Source organism: Chelonoidis abingdonii, chromosome 3, assembly GCF_003597395.2.
Source record: "Chelonoidis abingdonii isolate Lonesome George chromosome 3, CheloAbing_2.0, whole genome shotgun sequence".
Classification (NCBI taxonomy): domain Eukaryota; kingdom Metazoa; phylum Chordata; order Testudines; family Testudinidae; genus Chelonoidis; species Chelonoidis abingdonii.
Window position 1 is genome coordinate 207480826 of NC_133771.1, and position 24118 is coordinate 207504943.

The 24118-nt window shown below is 42.0% G+C and overlaps 1 protein-coding gene across 1 annotated transcript in view; it reads left to right on the forward strand.

Moving 5' to 3' along the window:
* JAG1 (jagged canonical Notch ligand 1) overlaps positions 1-22374 on the forward strand; it is a 34698-nt gene extending 12324 nt beyond the window's left edge. The window contains exons 4-26 of the mRNA XM_032800144.2: positions 5951-6205; positions 7426-7486; positions 10943-11073; positions 11334-11453; positions 11940-12053; positions 12610-12723; positions 13560-13673; positions 14089-14135; positions 14591-14764; positions 15181-15331; positions 15643-15807; positions 16287-16400; positions 17170-17283; positions 17371-17484; positions 17615-17731; positions 18238-18265; positions 18382-18467; positions 19342-19455; positions 19654-19763; positions 19845-20078; positions 20375-20506; positions 20937-21087; positions 21832-22374. Of these exons, the coding sequence (XP_032656035.1) occupies positions 5951-6205; positions 7426-7486; positions 10943-11073; positions 11334-11453; positions 11940-12053; positions 12610-12723; positions 13560-13673; positions 14089-14135; positions 14591-14764; positions 15181-15331; positions 15643-15807; positions 16287-16400; positions 17170-17283; positions 17371-17484; positions 17615-17731; positions 18238-18265; positions 18382-18467; positions 19342-19455; positions 19654-19763; positions 19845-20078; positions 20375-20506; positions 20937-21087; positions 21832-22289 (3218 nt within the window). The 3' untranslated portion in view covers positions 22290-22374. The remainder of the gene's footprint in view (positions 1-5950; positions 6206-7425; positions 7487-10942; positions 11074-11333; positions 11454-11939; positions 12054-12609; positions 12724-13559; positions 13674-14088; positions 14136-14590; positions 14765-15180; positions 15332-15642; positions 15808-16286; positions 16401-17169; positions 17284-17370; positions 17485-17614; positions 17732-18237; positions 18266-18381; positions 18468-19341; positions 19456-19653; positions 19764-19844; positions 20079-20374; positions 20507-20936; positions 21088-21831) is intronic.
* Positions 22375-24118: the final 1744 nt, after the last annotated feature.

A 24118-nucleotide genomic window follows, 5' to 3' on the forward strand; every position in this document is an offset into this window, starting at 1 on the left:
ATGGGGTTCCTTTGTGACTGTATTCCACCCTCAGAGGACTTCTGCTGGAGCTCTGCATGTAATTCTAAAGCACCTTGCAGGAAATAGGGAAGTCACACAATCTGCAGGGCAGGGGATCTGCAGTGCAGACTGCAGGGTCTGGGTCTATGATAAGCGAGGATACGCGTTGGTATGGCCTACATCCGTTCCAGGGAGCGGAAAAATCCAAGTAGCAATGAGGGGTACAATTTTTAAAAGGGATTAAGTCCTCTCTTAAAAAAAACTACATGAGTACCAGGAACCTAAATCCTCTTGACTGTCAATGGGATTTAAGTGTCAGTCACTTAAGGACCCTTGAGAACTTTTTCCTAGGCTACACATCACTTATAAAAGCCACAGTGAGACTCAATGTAGTCATTATCTAAATGATTTTAGAAAGATGAGAAAGTGGTGGTAATTCTTGTTTTTCATAGGTGGGGGGGCGTAGGTTCTCTATCTAGGGATTTGTATTCAGGAAATATGTAGCAGACACCACCCAATAAAGTTGGCTGAAACATGGGGGATGTGTGAGGGGGAAGATCTTCCCCTGGAATGTCTTTATTTGGCCAATTTCTTTGTCCTTGTGTGGTCATTTTCAGCTTTATGTACTAGTCAGAGGAATCTATAAACTCCAATGGCTGGTGAGCTGTGCTGCTGATATCCAGCTGTCACTGGGGTGTGTATACCTATAATTAAAGGTTAATATTCACTGTATAAACTACCGCTACATTTGGGAGTTCAGGCCTGTGCCTCTATTGTGGTTCCTTCTCTGGGTCCCTAAGACTCCCAAGCTGCTGTTGTCAGAAGCAAAACTGCTTATTGTGTCAAGGAATTGGAAATGCTCTGCCAAATGTTGCGAAGAAAATACCAGACCTTCTGTCCACCAACTGGATGTCTAGGCCCCCTTCTCACCCCTCAAAATGCACTGAGCCCTACTTCAACTGTGAAGACAAACTACTTAAATCATCCATAGCTTGGGACTCGAATGGGCTCTGGATGCAGCATGGTAGAGGAACCCACAGATGTGTGTGAAGTGCCAAAGCCCTACACTTTAAGTTAGATCTGTAGGGGCAAACCCCTGTGCCTCCGTGGACCCCACAGAGGCTGTGCCTGGGCACAGGGATCCCTCTGCACAGATCAGATTTCAGGACCAGGCTTAACTTTCTAAGTCCCACTAGTTCCACAAATTAAGAAGGTCACACATAACAAAACTAATGAAAACTGCCAATAAATGACACCCATGCTCTCCCTTCCTTTCTATGGCCTGATCTACGCTGGCGGGGGGATCGATCTAAGTTACGCAGCTTCAGCTATGTGAATAACGTAGCTGAAGTCTGTGTACTTAGACCCACTTACCATGGTGTCTGCACTGCGGTGAGTCGACTGCTGCCGCTCCCCCGTCAACTCTGCCTGTGCCTCTCGCGGCGCTGGAGTACAGGAGTTGACGGGAGATCTCTTGGGGGTCAATTATCGTGTCTAGACTAGACACGATAAATCCATCCCCGCTGGATCAATTGCTGCCCCCCAATCCGGTGGGTAGTATGACTAATGACACTGATAGAGCAGCATGCATGATTTGAAGTCCAGGATCACTGCTCAGGGAACCTTTCGGCCTTGGTTGCACAAACTTTATTCAAAGGGAAAAATATCTATAGGTGCTTCTATACTGGCAGTGTCAAATTATAAACGGAAGAGGTCTGCATTTAAAATGAAGGTCTTGTTTATAGTAAGATCGCAGGGGTTTTTTTCAGCCTGGATCTCTGCCATCTCTTCTATTATTGGAACTCATCTTTTTTTCATGAAACAGACTTTCCAGAGCTTCACAATGAATCCTTTCTTTGCTCTAATCTTCTGGAAGCAAAATTGTCTTCAGAGAAAACTGCCTCATGGTTCCTCCCCCTCCACCCGCCCAAACAGTATGTTTGGCCCAGTGCAGACTTGGTCTTGCACATGTTCCTGATTAAACTTTCTCTCAGTTGCTTCACCATTGTATATTTTTAATTGGGTCATCTAAGTGACCCTCTTGCACAAACGCTTCCTCCTTCCTGGAGTGTCACTACCTTGCTGACAGTAGACTCACCCATCTTTAAAGGGGATCTCTGTAGAATTTTTAACAGGAGATGCCAAGCTTTCAATAAAATTCTTAAATAGTTGAAGTTCTATAGGCTTCTACAGCATTTCCTAGGAAACCCTAATAGTTTAATTCCATTAAATTCTACTGGACTTTTTTCTTTGGGGTTGTTGGAAGAAGTAGGGCATGGTACCATGGTGTCCTGGACACTGCTCTAGCAGGGTTCATTGTTTTAATGGCATATGACAGACCTGATGGAAATTTGGTCATTTAAAAACTAGACTTGACCGTCTCTTCTCTGTACCCTTGTCTTCCCCACCAGCAGTTTTGCTGTATCCCATGTAGTACCTAAGGTGAAACTTTGGCTCCATTGGGTATGTCTACATGGCATGACTCAGTCTCACCGGGCTTGGGGCTGTTTAATTGTCATGTAGATGTTCAGGCTTGGGCTGGAAGTTGGGCTCTAGGACCTTGCGAGGTGGAACAGTCCCAGAATGTCTACACTGCAGCTAAACAGCCTGATCTCCGCAAGCCCAAGTCCACTGGCATGGGCCCATTGTGGGTTCTTAACTGCAGTGTAGGCAGATCCATTGGAGTCCAAGGGAGTTTGACTTCCATGGGGCCAGGATTTAACCCAAAGGTGTTTCTAGCTTTGTCCTGGATTAGGTTCCAGCTCACTACCACTGTTGTTGCTTCATCAGTAAAACAAACGGAGCTGACAAGGGGTATGACCAAGTGCTGTTATAGCTTACTGGTATCAGTTGCATGTGAATTCAAGTCAAGCATAAGAGGCTTCAGCATCATGTAACTTAAACCATAACTGGAAGATGTTAGGAGGCCAAGGTTTTAAAAGGTGACCAATTTCAGTGTCCAAACTCACCTTATGGTGCCTAGCTTTTCTGAGGGTGGGTGCTCACCAGTTGCTGAAAACTGGGCCCCCTACAAGGCATCTCAAGTTGGATACCCAACATTGCTGGTTACACTGTGGATCATAGAATATCAGGGTTGGAAGGGATCTCAGGAGGTATCTAATCCAACCCCCTGCTCAAAGCAGGACCCATCCCCAGATCTCTAAATGACACCCTCAAGGATTGATTAGCAGGCCAATGCTCAAACTACTGCAGCTTAGCCAAACCCTGCCTGAACCCTACCAGCTCTCTGCTGTTAAGAGCAGAGTACAAGCTTTAATATTGTCAGAGGGCTTCTCTTCCACCTCAGCAATTGCCAGTTGGTTAATGTTTCCTCTAACTTTTATCAAAGCTTGGGATTCCCAAGTCAGATGTCATCAAGGGAATTATGAAGATCACTTTCTCTAGGCTGGCTGGCTTCATTATTAGTGTGTGCTCCGTATTAATCTGGTGTGGACTGGGAGTAGAAGGGCTGTGGTGTCCTCTCCTGTGCTTCCAGGTGGGACTAAGGGGAGGGTGGGGAAAAAATACAAGGAAGAACATGGCATACGTGATTATGAAAATGCCTTTGCTCTCTGAGAAGTGGCTATTGGCAGGTGTTGACCAGGGTCATGTATGCCCACATGAGCTCTCATCAGGAATTACATGTGCAGTGACATTACTGTGACCTGTATCCAAGAAAGATACTTTAATGGTAACCAAAAAAGACCAACTCAGTCATCTTTATTTCATGATAAAACTGAATACACTTAAGGGCCTGATCCAAAACCCATTGTATTCATGGGAGCGTTGCCATTGGGTTCAGCAGGCTGTGGCTAAGGGCCTAAAGGACTAAGCAGTTTGAGTGAAACATGGCAGAGCTACCTACCTGTGCAACAAATACATGCTCCCAAATGATAAGGGGGAGGGGTGCCTGGGTGGAGGCAAGAAGGGAGCTCTGTACCATTTTTTTTAAAGGAAACATGACTTTCTAGTGCCATGGAATGAAACGGGTGTGAATATGTGAAGCAACAATTCTCAGCTTCAAAAGCAAATCCGTTCTATAATCCTGCTGGTAATCTGACTCTCATGAGCCTCTTCCTCATTCAGGATGAAAAGACACTGGACTGGGATTGGGCAGAGCTGTGCCACAGACTCAATGCATGCCCTTGGCAAAGTCACTTAGATCCCAGTTCAGCAAGGTACTTAGGCATGAGTGTATCTTTATCCACTGAGTAGTCCCACTGAAGACCAACAGATACATATGTGCTTAAGTACCTTGCTGAACTGGAGACTAATCTTACAGAAATAAGCTCACAAGATATTCCTTTATCCCAACAGAACTGCATTCAAGCTACAGCGCTGTACTGATGCAACTATACTAGTTTGAAATCAGCATAGTTAAAGCGGTGCAAAAAACTGTCTGTTCATAGTGGGGTGGGGTGGGGGGGCCTACATTACAAATTACTCATAGCTCTGAAAAATGAGTTAGAAAGAGAACATTTTTAAAACCAAAAGTAAATAAGTGGATGCTATTAACTCTAACCTGTAAAAATGCAATAGACACTGGACTCCTGCACTCAAGAATACCATGACAGTTTAAACACAGATCAACAGGCTTCTCTGGTGGGATAGCGAATACTTCGATTTATTTGGCTCTTCTTAGCTAGAGATGAATTGTTACTGCTTTGAATAACCGTCGTCGTGTTTGGAAGTTCATTCTGAAAGCTAAAAGCAGGCTCTCATGAACAAATTTAAAGAAAATAGCCCATGTCTTCATCAGCTTTGCAAAAGTTTTATTCGCCTTCAAGTCTGCCTTATGTAAAGTCCCAAACCTTAAGTGTTGAAAGAACAAGTAAATGTTTTGATTCATTTTAATTCTTAAATGTGATAGTCCTTCAGATAGAGCATTCTAACACATTACTGGCAAAGGGCCCTTCTCGTTTAGAATTTTTCTGACTCTGGATTATGCTCCCATATGCAGAAGTCTGGCCTGGTAATTTAGTCTTGTTTTTGCACTGGGTTTGCAAGGGTATTCTGGCTATTTTATGATAAACTTTCACTCTGCAGTCAAGTGCTGCTAGCAGCAGGTCGTAAGGCAGTGTCAGATCATTTTAAGTCACAAGACCTGGACTACAAAGTGAAATACCACAGATATATACAATGTTCCATGCTAATGTGAAATATTATTATTTCAGGCTGTGATTTAGACAGTTGTATGTTTCTAAAAGCCAGAAAATTTTGCTGGAATTAAATGTCAAGTACAAAGTTTAAACTCTTTAAGGAAAGAAGGGGAAAGCTATATTCCACATAAAGCAATTTGAGTTATTTGTACAGATCTCTGTTAGGTGAGTGTCAGCTAACATCTGAAGAGCTAATTTTCACAGTATTTCCTGGCCAAAACTGAATGAGAATCACATATGCCAAATGTCACTAGACTTCTCATGTAGAAAACTCTTTATACCTGGCTTCCAGAAGCCTGCAAGCCTTTTGCATGTGTCTGTCCAATTTGAAAGGTTATCTTATTAGGCTATAATATTAGGGCTGGAGGTTTTCACAAATACTGTAACAGACAATACAATACTAATTGAACAAGCGGCGCAAAACGCATGCTGCACCAAGCTTAGATTCCTATCCCTGTTATAGGTAGGAGTAAATGCAGTTCTGTTTTCCTCCTTGATTTGCTAAACTTATGGTTCTTATTGGGAGTCTTAAGTATGAGCTACTCAAAAGGGGTGGTCAGCATTGGCCTAACTGTTCACTGACTTCAGTCTGGTATCCATTCAGTACACAATACGTGCATGTCTGTTAATGGCATAGGCTTTGGGGCAACTTTTTTCTTAATTTTGGAGACCCAATTAAATAAAGCCAGCATATAGCAGTCTCTCGAAATCCTGTTTGTGAGACTGACTGACTTCCATCCAGTTCAGATGACCAACAAAGTGTTAACCTCCCCTTCACTTCTGACTTCTAGATCCTGATAGCATTATCGAAAAGGCATCCCACTCTGGTATGATCAATCCAAGCCGTCAGTGGCAGACTTTGAAACAAAACGCAGGCATTGCCCATTTTGAGTACCAGATCCGGGTGACTTGTGATGAGCATTACTATGGCTTTGGCTGCAACAAGTTTTGTCGACCAAGAGATGACTTCTTCGGCCACCATACCTGTGATCAGAACGGCAACAAGACTTGTCTGGAAGGCTGGATGGGGCCAGAATGCAGCAAAGGTTTGTAACTAGTTTTGTACTGATAATGGTCTTGGATAGTTCAATGGACATGGAGCACTTAACCTCAAGATTGCTATTCTGTTGCCTGCTAGTGTCAGCCCGATTCCTAGAGGATAACCATCCACACCATCGTAACCCCTCGCTGGTGCCTTTGTTGGTAGCCTTGCAGAGAGGCCAAGGATTGATTGGGCAAGGACTGTTCTCTCCAGTTCAGGGTTAAGGTGGACTGACTGGACAGCATACTTATTGATGCTTTTATCTCTTTTTGCAGCTACCATAGCTGTCCATGTACCCATTATATAGATAATAGATTTTATTCTATGGGGCTTTCTGTTTAATGGGCAGAATTTTCAAAAGCGCCTAATGACTTGTTTAAACGTTACCCAGAAGCCCTTTCAAGCCCCATATCAATTCAAGAAGCACTAGAATATTAGCAAGTGTCCTCTTCAATTGAGTAACATTGATTACCCACTTCATAGGCCAGAGGTGGTCTCACCTCATTTGAAGCCAGTGAGGGTTTTGCCACTGACTTTTACAGGACCAAGACTTTCCCTTGTGGGGCAGAATGTTTTGTGTGGTGCTCCAGGGTGAGCAGGAAGAAATGTCGTGAAGCTGAAGGGGCAAATAAAAAGCCTTTCAGCCGCAGAGTTCCAGGCTGTCTCCTACGTGAGTGGACGTTGCGGAGCGTGTTCTCAATCCCTTTAACAGTGTGAACTTCTGCAAGAGAAATGCAGAACCCTGAGCTGGAAGAATTGATTGTCAGCAAACCGTGTTTGATAAAATATATGTGCAGTTTCAATCTAGACCCATTGAAATGGGGTGTGCACACAGGTCTGGGAGAAAACAGCTGTTATTACCAAGCCAACTAGCACTGCATTTTTTGTAAAGTGAGGGAAGGGCTCCTCTCACCTTCTGATGCAGAAAGATAAATTCTTGTAGAACATCATGGGGTGCAAGTTTATTAGGCACAATGGCTTCTCTGGGGTTGATACAAGTTCTTAAAACAGCATCATGTGGGATCCCTATTTAGTTAGCTGCCCGGATGGATTTGCTGCCGTAAGGCACATCCTACACCTCTTTCCACTAGAGTTGATATAAGAGACCTGTTAAAGCTTGGCTTTGGTAGGATTACAATGCTAGCTAGAGATTAAAACATTCCCACGAGCGTGAGGATGTGGGAAATGGACAGCATACTTATTGATGCTTCTTTCTCTTTGCAGCTATTTGCCGCCAGGGTTGTAGTCCTAAGCATGGCTCTTGCAAAACTCCAGGAGAATGCAGGTAAACACAATGATTTTGCTAACAAATTTGTAACCACTTGTGCTGTGAATGCTGGACAAGGGGAGAAGTTGAACTGTCCAGCTATTTCAGGCAAGGGCATCTTTTTTTCATGCCAGTCACACTGAATAAGCTATAAATGCATCTGAGACTTTAAGGGGAAGAGGGGGAGAAGCAAATGGCAGCATTTATGAATTGAATGGAACAAAAACAAATTTATGGTGGATGCTTCCTAATGAGCAGTAACTAATTGCATCTGTATAAATTGGTGCAACTTGTCTTTTAAAATGGACGGCTGATTATGGGCTTTTCTGCCAGCAGTTCTAAATACAGTATTTCTTTTCTTCCTTACTCTCCCACCCCCTGCCCAGCTTTTCCCATCAATAGGCAAAAGTCAAGCATTCTTCAGAATGGGATTAGTAAAATCTCTTGGTTCTTTGGCTTTTCTGAGCCAGGCTCTGAGTGCTGAGAGGTTAATAGCGAGGATGGAATCTTGTCAGCAGACACTGATGAATGCAGAATTTTGTTGCTGTGCTTTGAAGTCGATTCCGGTCTGGGCAGGAGACAATGAAAAGCAGAGCTTAGACATAACTGAACAATTTAACAATTACAGTTAAATTTTTGGAATGTCTTGAAATATTTTTTTGTATTCGTATTTACAATAGGGGGAGGCTTATTCCCTGATCAATGCAGAGTCTTGGATATTTCTTAGAGACAAACCGTGTTTAACAATTTTTGTTTAACCACTGATTGTGCCCATCTAGCAAGGGAATAAGGAGCCGTGGTTTTATGTATGAAGTCATTTGGTCCAGTGACAGCATGTTGCATACATCCTGCATGGCCATGGCTAAGAATGAAGATTGGCAAAATACAGAAGGTTAAAAGGAACAGAGCAGTTTTCATCCCTTCCTAAAGGAAGGTTCAGAAAGTAGGAAACAAAACAACGCTACCTGACACTGTGGATTGCTTTTCCCTTCTCTGTCTTTGGGGGGGTCGGTAGAGCGAGGCAAAAGAAATGACTCCTGCGGTTCTGATGTTTAACAGCGTTGGTGTCAGCTGGTCCAGCTCCAAAACACCAAACCAGGATTTTAAATTGAGGAGCCTGTTGGAGTAAATCTGATCAGAAGAATCATTGGTCCTTTAGAAGTGGGCCAGCTGCTTGAGGCAGCCTCAGCTGATGCACACCAAGGATTTGTGCTGCTGTTGTTGGAATAAGCAGGCCATGCAAGGATTGCAGTCTCCTCACTGAACAGGCATTGTTTCCAGATTTTTTTTTTTAAAGGTCTTTCTCTAAGTCTCACCTCCTGCTCACTGCCCAGACATGCACTAGTGCTCTTATTTACTTAAGGTGCAACTTTCCCACGCTTCATTTGCACAGTCTTAAAACAATGCTGTCCTTCTGGCGCTCTCAGATAATTTCTGCTTGCCAAGGGAGACTCGTATCTTTTCAAGCGAACACAAAATAAGATTTGATTTTTTTTTTTTCCCCCCCCCCCTCGGAAGTTTTGATGAGTCATATAGGCTGTATGTTGTAAATGCAACCAAATTTTAAAATGTCCCAGCAGAGGCTTCTCTGGGGTCTGTTGTAACAGATGACTTGCAAACATATTTAAAATATCTTTTTCCCCCTTTGAGAGTCAATCTTTTCAACACAGAACTGCCAACAAAACCAAACTTCCTCATGAATCATTATACAAGCAAAGGCACTTCACATTTCTCATGAGAAACTGCTCCATGCCTGTTGTTAAATGAGAATAACTTAATGGATTTCTGTTCTGGCATTAATAGAAGATTCCTGTTGCTCTTCTTTGTTGGCTTTGGGCTTGTCCTTCAAAACGGAAGTCAGATCTCTAGATTCTTTAAAAAGTTCATTACTGTATCTTTTGTTTAACTAAAGCAAGAGTAAAGATTTTCAGTGATTTTTTTGCTTCCATTTCCTAGCAGGGAGTGAAAGAGTCTGGAAAGGATGCAAATGTTTATAAAACTAAGGTGCTCTCTTGAAAATACTTGGATATAAAGTTGCATGCGTGTGAGTAGTAGCATTGAATTAATGGAATTTTGCAGGTTCCGATCCTAAATTTGGTCTTTTTGCATCCTTCTCACTTTCTGTAAATGGAAAGACTTTTTTCCACAAGTTGTTGGGGAAAGACTGTCTTCTCTCCCCCTTGCCGCCTCTGAATTTTTGGTGTCCTTTCTTCACAAACTTCTACAAGTTAAACTAACACTTTTTTTTAATTTTTCATTCACATAAGAACATCAGGTGTTCCACATGGTCTTTGACAGGCTGCTGTTGAAATAGCTATGGAAAAAATTAATTAGGAGGATTTTTAGAAGGGGAGTTCAACTTACCACTAGCTGTGGCTGATGGGCCATCACAGAGCCCTCTAGCTTTTCCCATGAGATGGATATACTGGTCAGAACAGCTCTTTTGAAAAATGAAAGCCTACCTGATTGCTCAGAAGGTTTATTTTCATAATCTAGTGATGGCTTAGTGAATAATTGCTGCTGATTACTTGCCACCAGGCCCCATTAATGAAATGCATTACTTTACTTAGACCCTTGACTTCACACTTAAACTCCTCAATTTTCCAATATATTTTAATTCTTACAGAAAAAATATAACTGTTTAAAGTCTGAAGTGCACTCACATTAAAGCAAACCTCTGACTTTTGCACAGTAAAGATTTCTTCTTCCTACCCTTTTTAAAATCAAACAATCTCTGTAGCTTGGTGAAGATTAGTAATACTTATTAAATCCATGCTCTAGACAATAGATAAAATTAGTTTAGACCTGGATGCAGAGTGAGAAGATTCCCCCTCCCCCCCAGTGTAAACACTAGCTCTGAAGTACATTGAAAGGGAGGGGGCTTTTTTGACCAAATACCAAATTATGGGAGCCTTTTAAAAATCCCATCATCATGCATGTTACATAACTTCTAGCACAGATTAAAGGTAACTTCCTCTAACTCTGAGTTGACTTGCTTAGTGCTTTGATTGCAGTGGGCTCTGAGTTGGTGTTTATGGCGTGGTTTGTTTCTCTTCCTGCACACACTGTGTGGCTCAAACGTCTGGAACCTTGCATTCATGAGGCTCTCCAGATAACCATGGTTTCCCCTGACTTTTTTTAATGTATAATCCATTCTGTCAAAGTCCAGAGATTGATTTGTTGCGCACACCCACCCTCTGCCTCGTTTGTATGAGCCTCAGAATAGAGTATTATTGTGATGAATGGCCCCATGCTGCTTCTCTCAAACAGTTATTCTTTTGTGAGCAGGCCGGCTTTAGAGACCTTGGCAAAATGGCTAAAATGTTTGTTTACAAGAAACCATGAAACAAACCTTGAATGGCTTCCCCCCCACGCCACCTCCCCCAGTCTATCTTAAAACCTTGGAGTTCTGCAGTCCCTTGTACTCTCTGGAAGTAATTCCACGTTTTGTTTCCTTGTTCTGTTTTTATTAAGGTGTCAGTACGGATGGCAAGGCCAGTACTGTGATAAGTGCATTCCGCACCCAGGATGTGTCCATGGCACTTGCATTGAACCATGGCAGTGCCTCTGTGAAACCAACTGGGGTGGTCAGCTCTGTGATAAAGGTATGCTAATCTTGTAGATAGCCAAGTATAAAACTTGAATTTTAATGCTGTTGGACTTAGTGTAGAAAGAAAGGATCCAGAAACGTGGGTGTTTCTGTCCTTTTTGTGTTTCTGCCATGCATCAGTTGTTCGCATACACACTTAGCTTTCCTGTGTCCTGGCCCACTTTTGTGCATAGATACATTCTATAAAGTATCTGGAGTAACAGCACAAACCCCTTGTTATTCAAGCCTTGTATTCTGGTGCTCATCTTCTTACAGATCTTAACTACTGTGGGACTCACCCACCTTGTTTGAATGGTGGTACCTGCAGCAACACTGGGCCTGACAAATATCAGTGTTCCTGCCCCGAGGGCTACTCAGGACAGAACTGTGAAATCGGTAAGTGCTTTGGCACAGCTGCAAATTGCCATCTAGCCTTTCCCCTTTCTTTTGCATTTAATGGTGATCTTGCACACCTTGTCTGGGAAGTTAGCATTTTTAATACTGTTACTAATGTTGGCAAATGATAGTTGATGAGCTCACAGTTGTTCCACGGTGAATGACTGGTATCTCCTTAATCATACTCCGTCTAACTTTTGAAGACTTGTGTAGCTCTCTTGTTAGGGAGTGCTGGAGTTGTAGGAGAGCGAAATTGGCTCTCATCCAAGCAGATATAAGTCACGGTACGTTGATCAGGTCAGCTTAGCATGAAAGATGATTTCCTGCCTGCTTGATACTGTGTAAAACCAAAGGGTGCTAGTAAGAATAAGAGAGTGGTGTCTTGTGTGGTGGCCCAGGCGTGGAAATCTGCAGAGGGAGTGGTAGTGGTTACTAGTAATATCATTGGGCTGTCCCCAAACTGATGTGGTTGTGTGTTTGGTGCAGCGGAACACGCCTGCCTTTCTGATCCTTGTCACAATGGAGGAAGCTGCTTAGAAACCTCTACCGGATTTGAGTGTGTGTGCACGCCTGGCTGGGCTGGACCAACGTGCACTCTTAGTAAGTCATTCTTTAGGAATTAAACACATTGTAGTAAGAGGCTATTTCTCTCTAAATATTACAAAACTTACTTATAACCACTGCATTTGTCCAGGACGCAAACCTGTGCTTCCATGAAGCTTGCTAATATCTCTTGCAATTTTTGCATTGGTTTATTTCTTCCGCTGTTGTACTGCTATTAGTGGGGGCTATTAATAAAGTCAGGAAAATAATTGGAACAAACTGTCTTAAACTCCATGCTGTATGTATCTCAAGACAGCTAATTACTATTCTAACAGCTTGCCAAAACTTTGCCTCTAGAGCCTACAATAAATTCAATAGAGCAGGCCTCGCTTTCATTTACACTAGGCCCCTTCATGCTGCCCTGATGTAAATTAAAAGGATCTTCATCTAAACGAGAATAAGGTCAGAGAGCTCAGGGAACGCATACTCTCCTCCCTCCTGGACAGATCATAGTGGTGGCTGCTGCGGACGAATTCTATCAATAGGGTGCCACAGCTGTGGTATCTTGTAACAAAGCTAAGTTTCTCCCTCCCGTTCTGCCCTTCATTTGCAGATATTGATGATTGTTCTCCAAATCCCTGTGGTCATGGAGGCACCTGCCAGGATCTCGTTGATGGGTTCAAGTGCATTTGCCCACCTCAGTGGACTGGGAAGACGTGCCAGCTAGGTAAATATTGACTTGCTCTATTTCACGCTTTTCTACAAAACAGCTTCTGGAGAAACTGTGTACAACTAGCAGCTCTGATCCTGCAAACACTTAGGCGTGTGTTTGAAGTCTGAGTCCATCTGTTGACATCAACGGGCTCACTCAGATGCTTAAAGTTCAGCCTATGTAGAGATGTTTGCAGAATTGGGGCCTAGGCCACACTCAGCTCGGAATGGTTTCCTTGGTTCATTTTTACTATCGACGCACAGTGGTTATAGCAGAAAACAGCAAATTATCACAACTAAGCTAACCAAGCTGTATGTAGGTATTTAAACTGCAGCTGAACCAGGGCTTGTTTTTTGTCTCCCTCCCCTTCTCCCTTTGGCTTTGTGGGAAAGTTGCTGTATCTCTTCAGCCATGTCAACTCCTCCAGACCAAGGAGTTCACAGCTGGGTTCCAAAATGTGGGTGATCTCATGAAGTATGAGCCATCTGCATTCTTTATGCAACATAGTAATCCTAGTGACCAAGCTGCAGTGCTCCTCCGAAATGCTTGATTGAGTCTGTCTTTTTTTTTGGTTTTTTAAGTTTTTCTTAACGAGTGGCTGGGTAACTATCAATTAGTGTAGCCACCATGCTGTAATTAGAGAGAAATCAAAAGGTAATTCAAAGTCTAATGTTTGATTGCCTTTTATTCCACGTTGTCTCCCTAGTCCACTCTGTATGTTAGAAGCTCTTCTTAACTTCGAATGAATTCCTGATTATTGCTATGAAAACAAGATACAGATTCCTCCCTTCCACCCCCCCACATGCACTGTACCTTCAGCTCAACATTTTGCTGTTCCATCTGTCTTTCAGATGCGAATGAATGTGAAGGCAAACCTTGTGTCAATGCCAACTCCTGCAGGAACCTGATTGGCAGCTACTATTGTGACTGCATTGCTGGCTGGTCTGGCCAGAATTGTGATATAAGTAAGTATCCTGTGGATATTCTGTGTCCAGTTCTTGATCTGCTAAAAGCTGAAAGTTACTATACTGTCCATTGAATTGAGCCCTGCTTTAAACTTGAAGCAAGCAGCCCCTGTAGCCAGTGATCTCTTCAGAAAGGGAGTAGCTTGTCTGGAATGAAAATACACAATTTTATCAGACTCATTAGTCTTTAACATGGCTATGTTCTGATAAGGTGACTAAAGCAATGGTGTGAAGTTTCACTAACTGTGCTGGAAGAATTGCTGAAGATTCCCACCCATTATAATAACCTTATCACAAGGAAGGCATGCAGGAAACTTGACAAAAGGTTTATGAAGCCAGAGTTTTCGAATGGCTTGAACTAGTGTCTAGAGTAAATGTGAGTTGCCTTCTAAATGTGTCCCCAACTCTTTTGCAGATATTAATGACTGTCTTGGACAATGTCAGAATGGAGGATCCTGCCAGGTGAGTTAGTCATACTTAAGCTGGTTATTAAATGTTGAAACCAAAGCAATTGAGTCTGAGTAACAAAGATGTGTACTTGCCCCATGTACTTTTCCTACAACAGATGTAAATCAGCATGTCTCCATAGAAGTCACTGGAGCTAGGTTATGTTACACTAGTTGAGGATGTGGCTCGTGTGTGCGAGCGCCCATTTTAGGGGAGCAGGGGCAGGGGGACTATATAACTGTGTAATAAATGACACATCTTTATCACCAGTGACAGTCTTTGCAATAAACAGACACAGTATTGTTACACATGCACAGTAAATGTCTTCTTAAATTTTGGCTTAAGTGTTGTCCCGAGAAACGTGTTCTTAGTGCAAATTAAACAAGGCAAGGGAGGGAGGGGACATGTCAGGGAGTGATATAGTTTGGGCCTTTTTCAAAATAATTTTAAACTTGAATATTCCTTCTCAGGACTTGGTTAATGGTTATCGATGTATCTGTCCGCCTGGCTACGCAGGAGATCACTGTGAGAAAGACATCAATGAATGTGCAAGCAACCCTTGCTTGAATGGGGGTCACTGTCAGGATGAAATCAATGGATTCCAGTGTCTGTGTCCTGCTGGTTTCTCAGGAAACCTCTGTCAGGTGAGCCTGGCTGAAATGCAAGCCCCAGATAACGAGAGTTCATACCAGTCCTTTCTAGGTCTGCACACACTGAATACCTTATATCCAGTGAACCATACTGCAGTTGTATAGCTGTCTGCCAAGGAAGTGCTTGTGAAAAATTCGTGGCTGCTGAAGATTTTTAGTTAAGCAGATTGCAAGTGTTCGCATGTCAAGTTTTGTTGCATGCTCACTGTTAACCTTCAGTGGCTATTAAATATCAGGGTGCTATCTGTTGAAATCACTACATGAATAACTGTGCATTATGTACAGTTTATAGCGGGAGCAGATAAAAAGGTCAGATTCCACAGTGTCTGCTGCCTGTAGCTCTGACAAGAGTAATAATAAAATCTTTGTTTCACTCACTGTCTCCCCACCCCCTTTCCCACCACTTACAGTTGGACATAGATTATTGTGAGCCCAACCCTTGCCAGAACGGTGCCCAGTGCTTCAACCTTAACACAGATTACTTCTGTAACTGTTCAGAAGATTATGAGGGAAAGAACTGCTCCCACCTGAAAGATCACTGTCGCACTACTCCTTGTGAAGGTATGGGGGGGTGTGTGTGTGTGTGTACCCAAAAACATCTTCACCTCTTCTTCCAAAATAAGGCCAAATTCAGCCTTGGAATAAATGTTTGTAGTTCTGCTGAACTCAATGAAGCGTGTTTCTTGTACACCAGAGCTAAATTTGGCACTGTCAATGCTTGGATGAAAGATACATTCTTTAAAACCTACTCTGAAGTTCAGTTAGGCTCTGGAAGTAAAACATGGGTAGTAACTTGGAGGAGATGAGAAGCCAGCCTGCTTGGTAACTTGATAGATGTGCTTGATCACTTCCCGTTCTCTGTTCATCTGCAGTAATTGACAGCTGTACAGTGGCTGTGGCTTCTAACAGCACACCCGAAGGAGTTCGTTATATTTCTTCAAATGTCTGCGGTCCCCATGGGAAATGCAGGAGCCAAGCAGGTGGAAAATTCACCTGTGAATGCAACAAAGGCTTCACTGGCACCTACTGCCATGAAAGTAAGAACTAAAATGTGTGTTCTCTTATCCTGAATCTGCCTTTGCAAATGACTCCACACCAGTCTGTGAGACCACTAAAGAGTTTGCTCTATCACAGAAAACCCTGGGACTTTGCTCTTGGGTGAGGCAAACTGGAATTCCCTAGGCCTATGGGGAAGTCTGTTGCAACAAACCCTCTAGCCTTGAAATGTAGGATTACGAGGTCGGAGGTGTTTAATAGTGGATTTCACCTTAGAGTTTATGGGCTACCTTTTAAAAGCTCTGTTAAAATGCATCTTTCTTTTAGAAAAATATTACTGGTGGAAATAGTGCTGACTGTTTCAGTTTATTGGGCTGTTTCAGCTATTCCTTGTAATCCTTATCAGCAAATGATGATCTTTCTAGAAAGTGTGTGGGGGGGGGATTCCTTTTGGCAAAGCTTAATTATACATAGTCTCCAATAATTGTACTTAGCCAGAGTTTCTTCAATCTGTTCACAGATATCAATGACTGTGAAAGCAATCCATGTAAAAATGGTGGCACTTGCATTGATGGCATCAACTCCTATAAATGTATTTGTAGTGATGGATGGGAAGGAATTTATTGTGAAACAAGTAAGTTAAACCCTCGACGCCTACTGAAGACTAGACATCCTGAAGCAGCATTGGGGAGGAGTGACTCTGAACGTACGGTCTTTATAATGTGCAGGGACCACCTATAGTCAGTCATGAGGCATGATTCAAAGCCCCTTGAAGTCAGTGGGAATCTTTTCATTGAGTTTTGGGCTTTGGATTGGGGCTGTTAATGCTTGGAGTTTTAGAGCTTCATTACACACTTGTTAAATAGGCAAGTACAATTGGGGATGAGGATAGGGTAGAACTGAGTCAAAGGGCTCACCCACATTAGCAGCAGAGCAGAGAATAGAAGTTGGCTCTGGTGCTCTAATGCTTTCTGCTGGAGACTGTCTAGAGCATTAATGTACATAAACACACTTGCTAGAGTAGCAAAACAGTGTTTATCTGCATGTGGTGCTTGCGTTTTGCATGTCTTGGCAGCAGACGGGGAAGAGGCCGTGAAGAACTGCTAGCCTTTGACTGACAGCCAAACTGTGTAATTAGGCCTCTTTGCTTTCAGTAGCACTGGTGGCTTTTATGATGGGGGGACTAGAGAAAGGCTTACTGACATGATACAAAATGAGCTGGGCGGGGGGACACAGTACAGAGCAAGCATAATAAATCAGTGATGGGGATTATCTGCTTGCAGATCTTAATGCAGATAGAGATTTGGGGTCAAATCCAGGGCTAGAACATGCTGCTGTCAAGCATGGAGTATCTCCAAAGATGCTATGCACTCCTTGCTCATTTTCTCTTTCAATGCTTCCAGATATTAATGACTGCAGTAAAAACCCTTGCCACAATGGGGGGACGTGCCGAGATTTGGTCAATGACTTCTTCTGTGAATGTAAAAACGGATGGAAAGGAAAAACTTGCCACTCCCGTAAGTCTTAGCATCTAACGAGTCTTCATCCACTTGCTGTCCTGCATTGCGAGAGCACTGGAACTAAGGCTGTTTTGGTCTTCCTAGGTGATAGCCAGTGCGATGAGGCTACATGCAATAATGGAGGAACGTGCTATGATGAGGGGGACACTTTCAAGTGCATGTGCCCTGTGGGATGGGAAGGAGCCACTTGTAATATAGGTAAGTGTCTGATGTAACCTCCAGGGAGCAGATGGAGCTCTCAATCTAGGGCTCAGCCTGCCTGCCTTCCCTCCCTCTGCACTTCAGTTGATGGCTTTTAAATCCTTATCAACTCTTGTTTCTGTTGCAGCGAGAAACAGCAGCTGCTTGCCAAATCCCTGTCATAACGGTGGTACCTGTGTCGTCAGTGGGGATTCTTTTACTTGTGTCTGCAAAGAGGGCTGGGAAGGACCTACTTGCACTCAGAGTAAGTCTCTCTGCTTGAGCTTTTCCAAAGAGTTGCCTGATGAGAACATTCGCTCATCCTGTCGTCCTCGGAGATTTGAGATGGAAACCAGAAGGGAGAACTGTTTGATGTAGGCTTTAGCATCACCTGAATCTTTGTTTTTAATGACATTCTATGATAGAGCCTTGACCTGGGCATGAGAAAGTTGCAAATGAGCTAAGTGGAGACAGATGTCTGCTTGTTTCCTCCTGCATTCTTTTTCTACCAGCAGCCCTGTCTGCTTCCACTCATTTCTTCCTGTTAGATTCTTTACAAGGATTTCTTCCTGCGTACATGTGTTCATCAGCGTAGCTAACACATTTTGTGATGGGAGCCTGGAATCAATTTAGCAGAGAACTTCAGCATATTTTTTTTAAAAGTTAAACTACATGTAGCTCAGGAACTGGAAATTCAGCACATCTTCACTGACGACAACACTGTATTAGCTGATGACTTTTACATTCATGTCTGTCGTTTTCTCTTTGCAGATACAAATGACTGCAGTCCTCATCCTTGGTAAGTTATGAGCTGGGTGTCTCTTTCATATCATCTTTTTGCATTACTGTTTTTGTTTTACTCCTAGTAATTTGAATATTGGTGAACTGAGATCTCCTGTCTGACCTTTCTTTTAGTTACAACAGTGGAACTTGTGTTGATGGAGACAACTGGTACCGCTGTGAATGTGCTCCAGGCTTTGCTGGTCCAGACTGCAGGATAAGTAAGTGTTACTATAATTCTTGCTGATCTGACTAATGGTTATTTAAAGTGTGCTGCACAATCAAAAGTTTTAACTCTCTGCTTTGGAAATCAGTACAGCTGCAACACTTGTCTCTTATCTGGCATTTATGATTAGAGCCCTGCAAATCCACATGTCCATGGACCATTTTTGCCACTCAGATGCTGATACAAATTTTGTATATGTGCAGGGTTCTATAATCTCTAGATGGGTGGGGGATTCCCTTGAAAACCATTTGGGTTAAGTATATGCCTAATGCTTCCAAAGATGTCTTGGTTCAGCAGAGGGGTTAGATTGTCCTTCAGCATGATCTTCCCAGTTAAAACGTGTTTATGCTGCAGTTTTCTGTTTGAGGAGGAAGCATGCTAATTAAAACATTTGTCAATTAATAATCCACTTATAGACCTTGAGGTGGTATATGTTCTAACCTGCAATTATTAAATTACAGGGAAGAGGACACTGACATATTTTAAAAACAGCCATGGAAATAGAATTATTCATAGCCGCAATAAAACTGGAAGGGGTTTAAAGTTGTCGTCAAAGTATTTAGTATGTGGGCTTACCTGCACTATGTCAGAGGAAAGTGAGCAGGTTGGTTTATGTACCAAAGAATGTGTCCTTGCTGTTAAAGAGCTTAAAGTAGCCATGCGGGGCCAGGTGCTGATCTTTATTAGAGTAGTGTAAATCTAATGTAATGCCAGTGACTTTAGAGGAGTTGCTCCAGAACTGAACTGGGGTAATGGAGATCAGAATCTAGCTCCCTGGGAACTGTGGAAAAACACTTTCACTACAGCTGACTCTCTCTCACACAGCTGTGTATGTATAATACATATATATAACTTCCCCTCCACCACAGATATCAACGAATGCCAGTCGTCACCCTGTGCCTTTGGAGCTACATGCGTGGATGAAATTAATGGGTACCGTTGCATTTGCCCACCTGGTCGCAGTGGCCCAAGATGCCAAGAAGGTATTCCAGGCTGCATGTGACTGGCAACAGTATCAGATCCAGTTGACTTGCATATTAGCAATTTTTATAGGAGGAGCATGTTTAAGAATGTGAAAATTCATAAATACCAGTTGTTGGGCACAGGGATTAGAAAATCCAATGGGACAAAGTCTTGGGTTTTTAAAATGCTTAACTGTATTTGATCTCCTCCATTCTCAGTTACAGGAAGGCCTTGTATTAACAATGGGCGAGTGATGTCTGATGGAGCTAAATGGGATGATGATTGCAATACCTGTCAGTGTTGGAATGGAAAGGTTGCATGCTCTAAGGTATGCTTTTACTGTATCTGGGTTGCATTATTTTCAGCTATCGAGCAAACAGCTGTGCTATAAAAATTCATTCTCTTCTAGGTTTGGTGTGGTCCTAGACCTTGCCTGATACATGCCAAAGGTCACGAGTGCCCAGCTGGTCACACCTGTGTCCCTATTAAGGATGACCACTGCTTTACACATCCCTGTTCTGGAGTGGGTGTATGCTGGCCTTCAAATCAACAACCAGTAAAGACCAAATGTAATTTGGACTCTTACTATCAGGACAATTGTGCCAACATCACTTTTACCTTCAACAAAGAGCTGATGGTCTCAGTAAGTAACTTAGAAATATAAATGTTGTTCAGACTACTGAAAGCAAGCTGCCATGTGGTATTGCACAAAACAAATGATTTGCTTTGTGCAAGTCAAATGTTGTGGAGAGCTAACTTCTTTCAGCGGAAATCTGCAGTATAGATCCTGATCTTTGCCTGTTTCCAACATAGATTTTCAGCTCTGCCATAGCTAGGTTTCTTTGCTAATTCCAACTTTCTGGATATGGTGCTTTTTTGGAAGTGTTTTATTTGAAGCTCCCCCAGTCCAAATTTTCACTTGTATTTTTTGTGTTTCAGGGTCTTACCACTGAGCACATTTGCAGTGACTTGAGGAATCTTAACATTTTGAAGAATGTTTCTGTTGAATATTCAATCTACATTATCTGTGAGCCTTCACACTTAGCCCACAATGAAATCCATGTTGCTATTGTAAGTATACCTCTGATACCCGGTCTCTCTTTAACAGGTTGTCCATATGTGTAACACATGGATTTAATGAAAACCATAATTCTAGGCTTTATCAGCACTTCCCATTGTTTCAAGTGCAATTTCTTCTGAGATTGGTAGGGGTATCATAGCTTTAGATGTAACAATGTGCTTGAAAGTTAACATCTGATTAGCAATTCTGATTGTAACTGTTTTGTTACCTTAAACTATTAGTCATCCTAGTCACTTGTTCGTCTTTTGAAAAGGATAAGGGCTTATACTTTCTGATAGATCTCTGCCCGTAGACAGACTTCTGTTTTTGAATTTTTTTTTCTGGAAAACTCTCAACTGATTGCAGAGGCTTGCTCGCTGTGGTTGGTTATGCATGTTATCACTTTGGTATCCAATATTAACTATACTCCTTCTGTCTTAGTCTGCTGAAGATATAGGAAAGGATGAAAACCCCGTCAAAGAAATCACAGATAAAATTATTGACCTGGTTAGTAAGCGTGATGGAAACAACACACTAATTGCTGCCGTTGCAGAAGTCAGGGTACAGCGGCGACCAATTAAAAATAAAACAGGTACGTTTTAAATTAAGACTCCAAAAATTCATCTCTTGTAAAGAGGCAGCTTCCAGCTTCATCTTACAGTACAGCTTGCACTAGTTTTAGTGGGCCAAGTGTTTAAACGATTTAACTTTCTAAACTAAGCTAAGATGCTTGATTCTTGGCCTTCCATTGTGCCAAACTGTTCTAAAAGAGATTTAACTTCTCAAAATAGTGCCATTAAAGTCATCCCCTTGTCATCTTTTTACCATCTTTCCCCAAATGGCCTGCACCATGGAGAAGGAAGGAAAAATACCAAGGTGCCATTTTCTGGCTTTTGATAGTGACAAGTGTGGCTGTTACTGGCCCCATATGAAATAAATTGGGTAGTCTAGTCAAGATCCTAGTGGACAGTCCTCCATGACACACAACCTGTCAGAAATTTGGTATTCTTATTGACAGTCTTAAGCAGAGAGACCAAGGATTTGAATGGGTATGGAGCCAATTACCCTCAGGCCAAGAGCTGTTCCCTCCAGGCTAGGGTCTTTGGCAGGGGCAGGGCAACTTGCATTACCACTCTCTTTTCCGTGGATAAAAAGGCTATTCGTCAGCACTCTTAAGTGAATTTAGCACTCACTAAGAACTCTGTTTTTCTAAGAATGTCCCCAGCCCCCCTCCTTGTATAACGAAGGCTTATGAATAGAGCCTTCTTTTGGGAGGGAGCGTCTCAACTGAAACACTTTACTGGCAAGGTTAATTGGTCTCATGTCTGTCTTGCAGATTTCTTGGTGCCATTATTGAGCTCCGTTTTAACAGTAGCTTGGATCTGTTGCCTGGTAACTGCCTTCTTCTGGTGCATTCGGAAACGCAGAAAGCAGAGCAGCCACACTCATACGGCGTCAGACGACAACACTACAAACAACGTGCGGGAGCAGCTGAATCAGATCAAGAACCCCATTGAGAAACATGGTGCAAACACGGTTCCCATCAAAGACTATGAAAACAAGAACTCCAAAATCGCCAAAATAAGGACACACAACTCGGAAGTGGAGGAAGATGACATGGACAAGCACCAGCAGAAGAGCCGCTTTGTCAAACAGCCAGCGTATACACTGGTAGATAGAGATGAAAAGCCCCCCAATAGCACTCCGACAAAACACCCAAACTGGACAAACAAACAAGACAACAGAGACTTGGAAAGTGCACAAAGTTTAAATCGGATGGAGTACATTGTATAGCAGACAGTGGGTGCTGCCATGCAGAGCCTTTAGATGTCATTATAAAGGCACTCGGAGCTTGTAGTTCTTAAACTGTTGTGTAATATTTGAGTCTAAGGCTATTATTTACTTAGAATCCCTGTGTTAATTTAAGTTTTGACAAGCTGGCTTACACTGGCAATGATAGTTGCTGTGGTTGGCTGGAATACCAAGTGCTGCATTTCACATCTATGCAAAACTAGTCAAAAGTGCCCTAATGTAAATTCAGCTGTAGCTGATACATCATGGAAATGTTTCATATGGTATTGCATAGCCTTATTAGGTCCTCTTCAGTGTCAACTTTCTTTTTGCCAGATGTCCTGATTTATACCTTTATAGAAAATACGTTTTATTTATATTTATTGAATCTGAGTTTTTTGTATATTGGTTTTATGGTGACGTACAACTAGTTCTGTATTTGAAAGTGCCTTTGCAGCTCAGAACCACAGCAACTATCAAAAGTTTATTTATTTTTTTATTGTATTTTTGTTGGGGCGGGAGGGGACTTGATGTCAGCAGTTGCTGGTAAATGAAGAATTTAAAGAGGATAATGTGTTAAAAGTAGAAGTTTGTATAGATATGTAAATAATTCTTTTTTATTAATCACTGTGTATATTTGATTTATTAACTTAATAATCAAGAGCCTTAAATATCATTCCTTTTTATTTATATGTATGTTTAGAGTTGAAGGTTTTTGATAGCATTGTAAGCTTGTGGCTTCTTTATTTTGAATTTATTTTCTTGTTACATGTTGCCTATATGCCAAAATTAAGGTGTTCTAAAAATAGTTTATTTTTAACAATAGGACAGGCTTTCATGCCTTGATACTGTGTTTTTTTTGTACAATGTCAAATGTTTCAAACACCTTCCATAGTATCACTTTAAGACTATTTGTAAGTACTGACTGAGGCAGTTTAGATTAGAACCATTTTTTTATTTTTATATTTTTTTGCTGCTTTAGACTTGAAAGAGTGACAGGCAGATAATCTGCTACAAAGCAGTTTAAGGGAACAAAAATGAGCTATAACTCTTATGTAGATGAAATGTGAGTGGTTGCATGTAATTAAAATATCAAATTAGCATGTGAAGTTGGAAGCACAGCAATCTCATTTTGTAAATTCTGATTTTTTTCACCATGAATATTGTAATACTGAACCACTTGTAGATTTGATTTTTTTTTTGTAATCTACTGCATTTAGGGAGTATTCTAATAAGCTAGTTGTTGAATACTTGAACAGTAGAATGTCCAGTAAGATCACTGTGTAGATTTGCCATAGGTTACACTGCCCGCCTTAACAAGTGAGGAAATCAAAGTGCTATTACAATGTTAAGATCAAAAAGGCTTATAAACATATTAGTCTCATTGGTTAACCAGTGAGATCATGAAGATACCTTGTGATATTAGTGTTATATGAACATGAAAATGCATCTTCGATGTGTTTTTGTTCCTGGCAATAAATCTTAAAAAGTAATATTTATTAAACTTTTTGTATGAAAACATGAAACAGCGTGGAGGTTGTTAAGTTTCAGTGAGGCACTTCCAGCTAGTTTTGTCAGCCCCAAAGGTTTATTAGTCAACAGCTATAGCTGGTGATAAGCTAGTGAGAAATGATAGATGAGCTATGTACTCAAGGGCTTGATCCAAACACTATTGAAGTCTAGTGTCTCCCATTGTTTTCAGTGGGATTTAAATCCAGCTTCGGTTGTTCACATGTACTGTGTAAGCTTTCAGGTGCCTCAGCTGTGAGACTCCCTGGAGGGGTGGAGAGAGACATGCCCATTATAGCCATGGGGTCTCTTGGGGGTTGGCC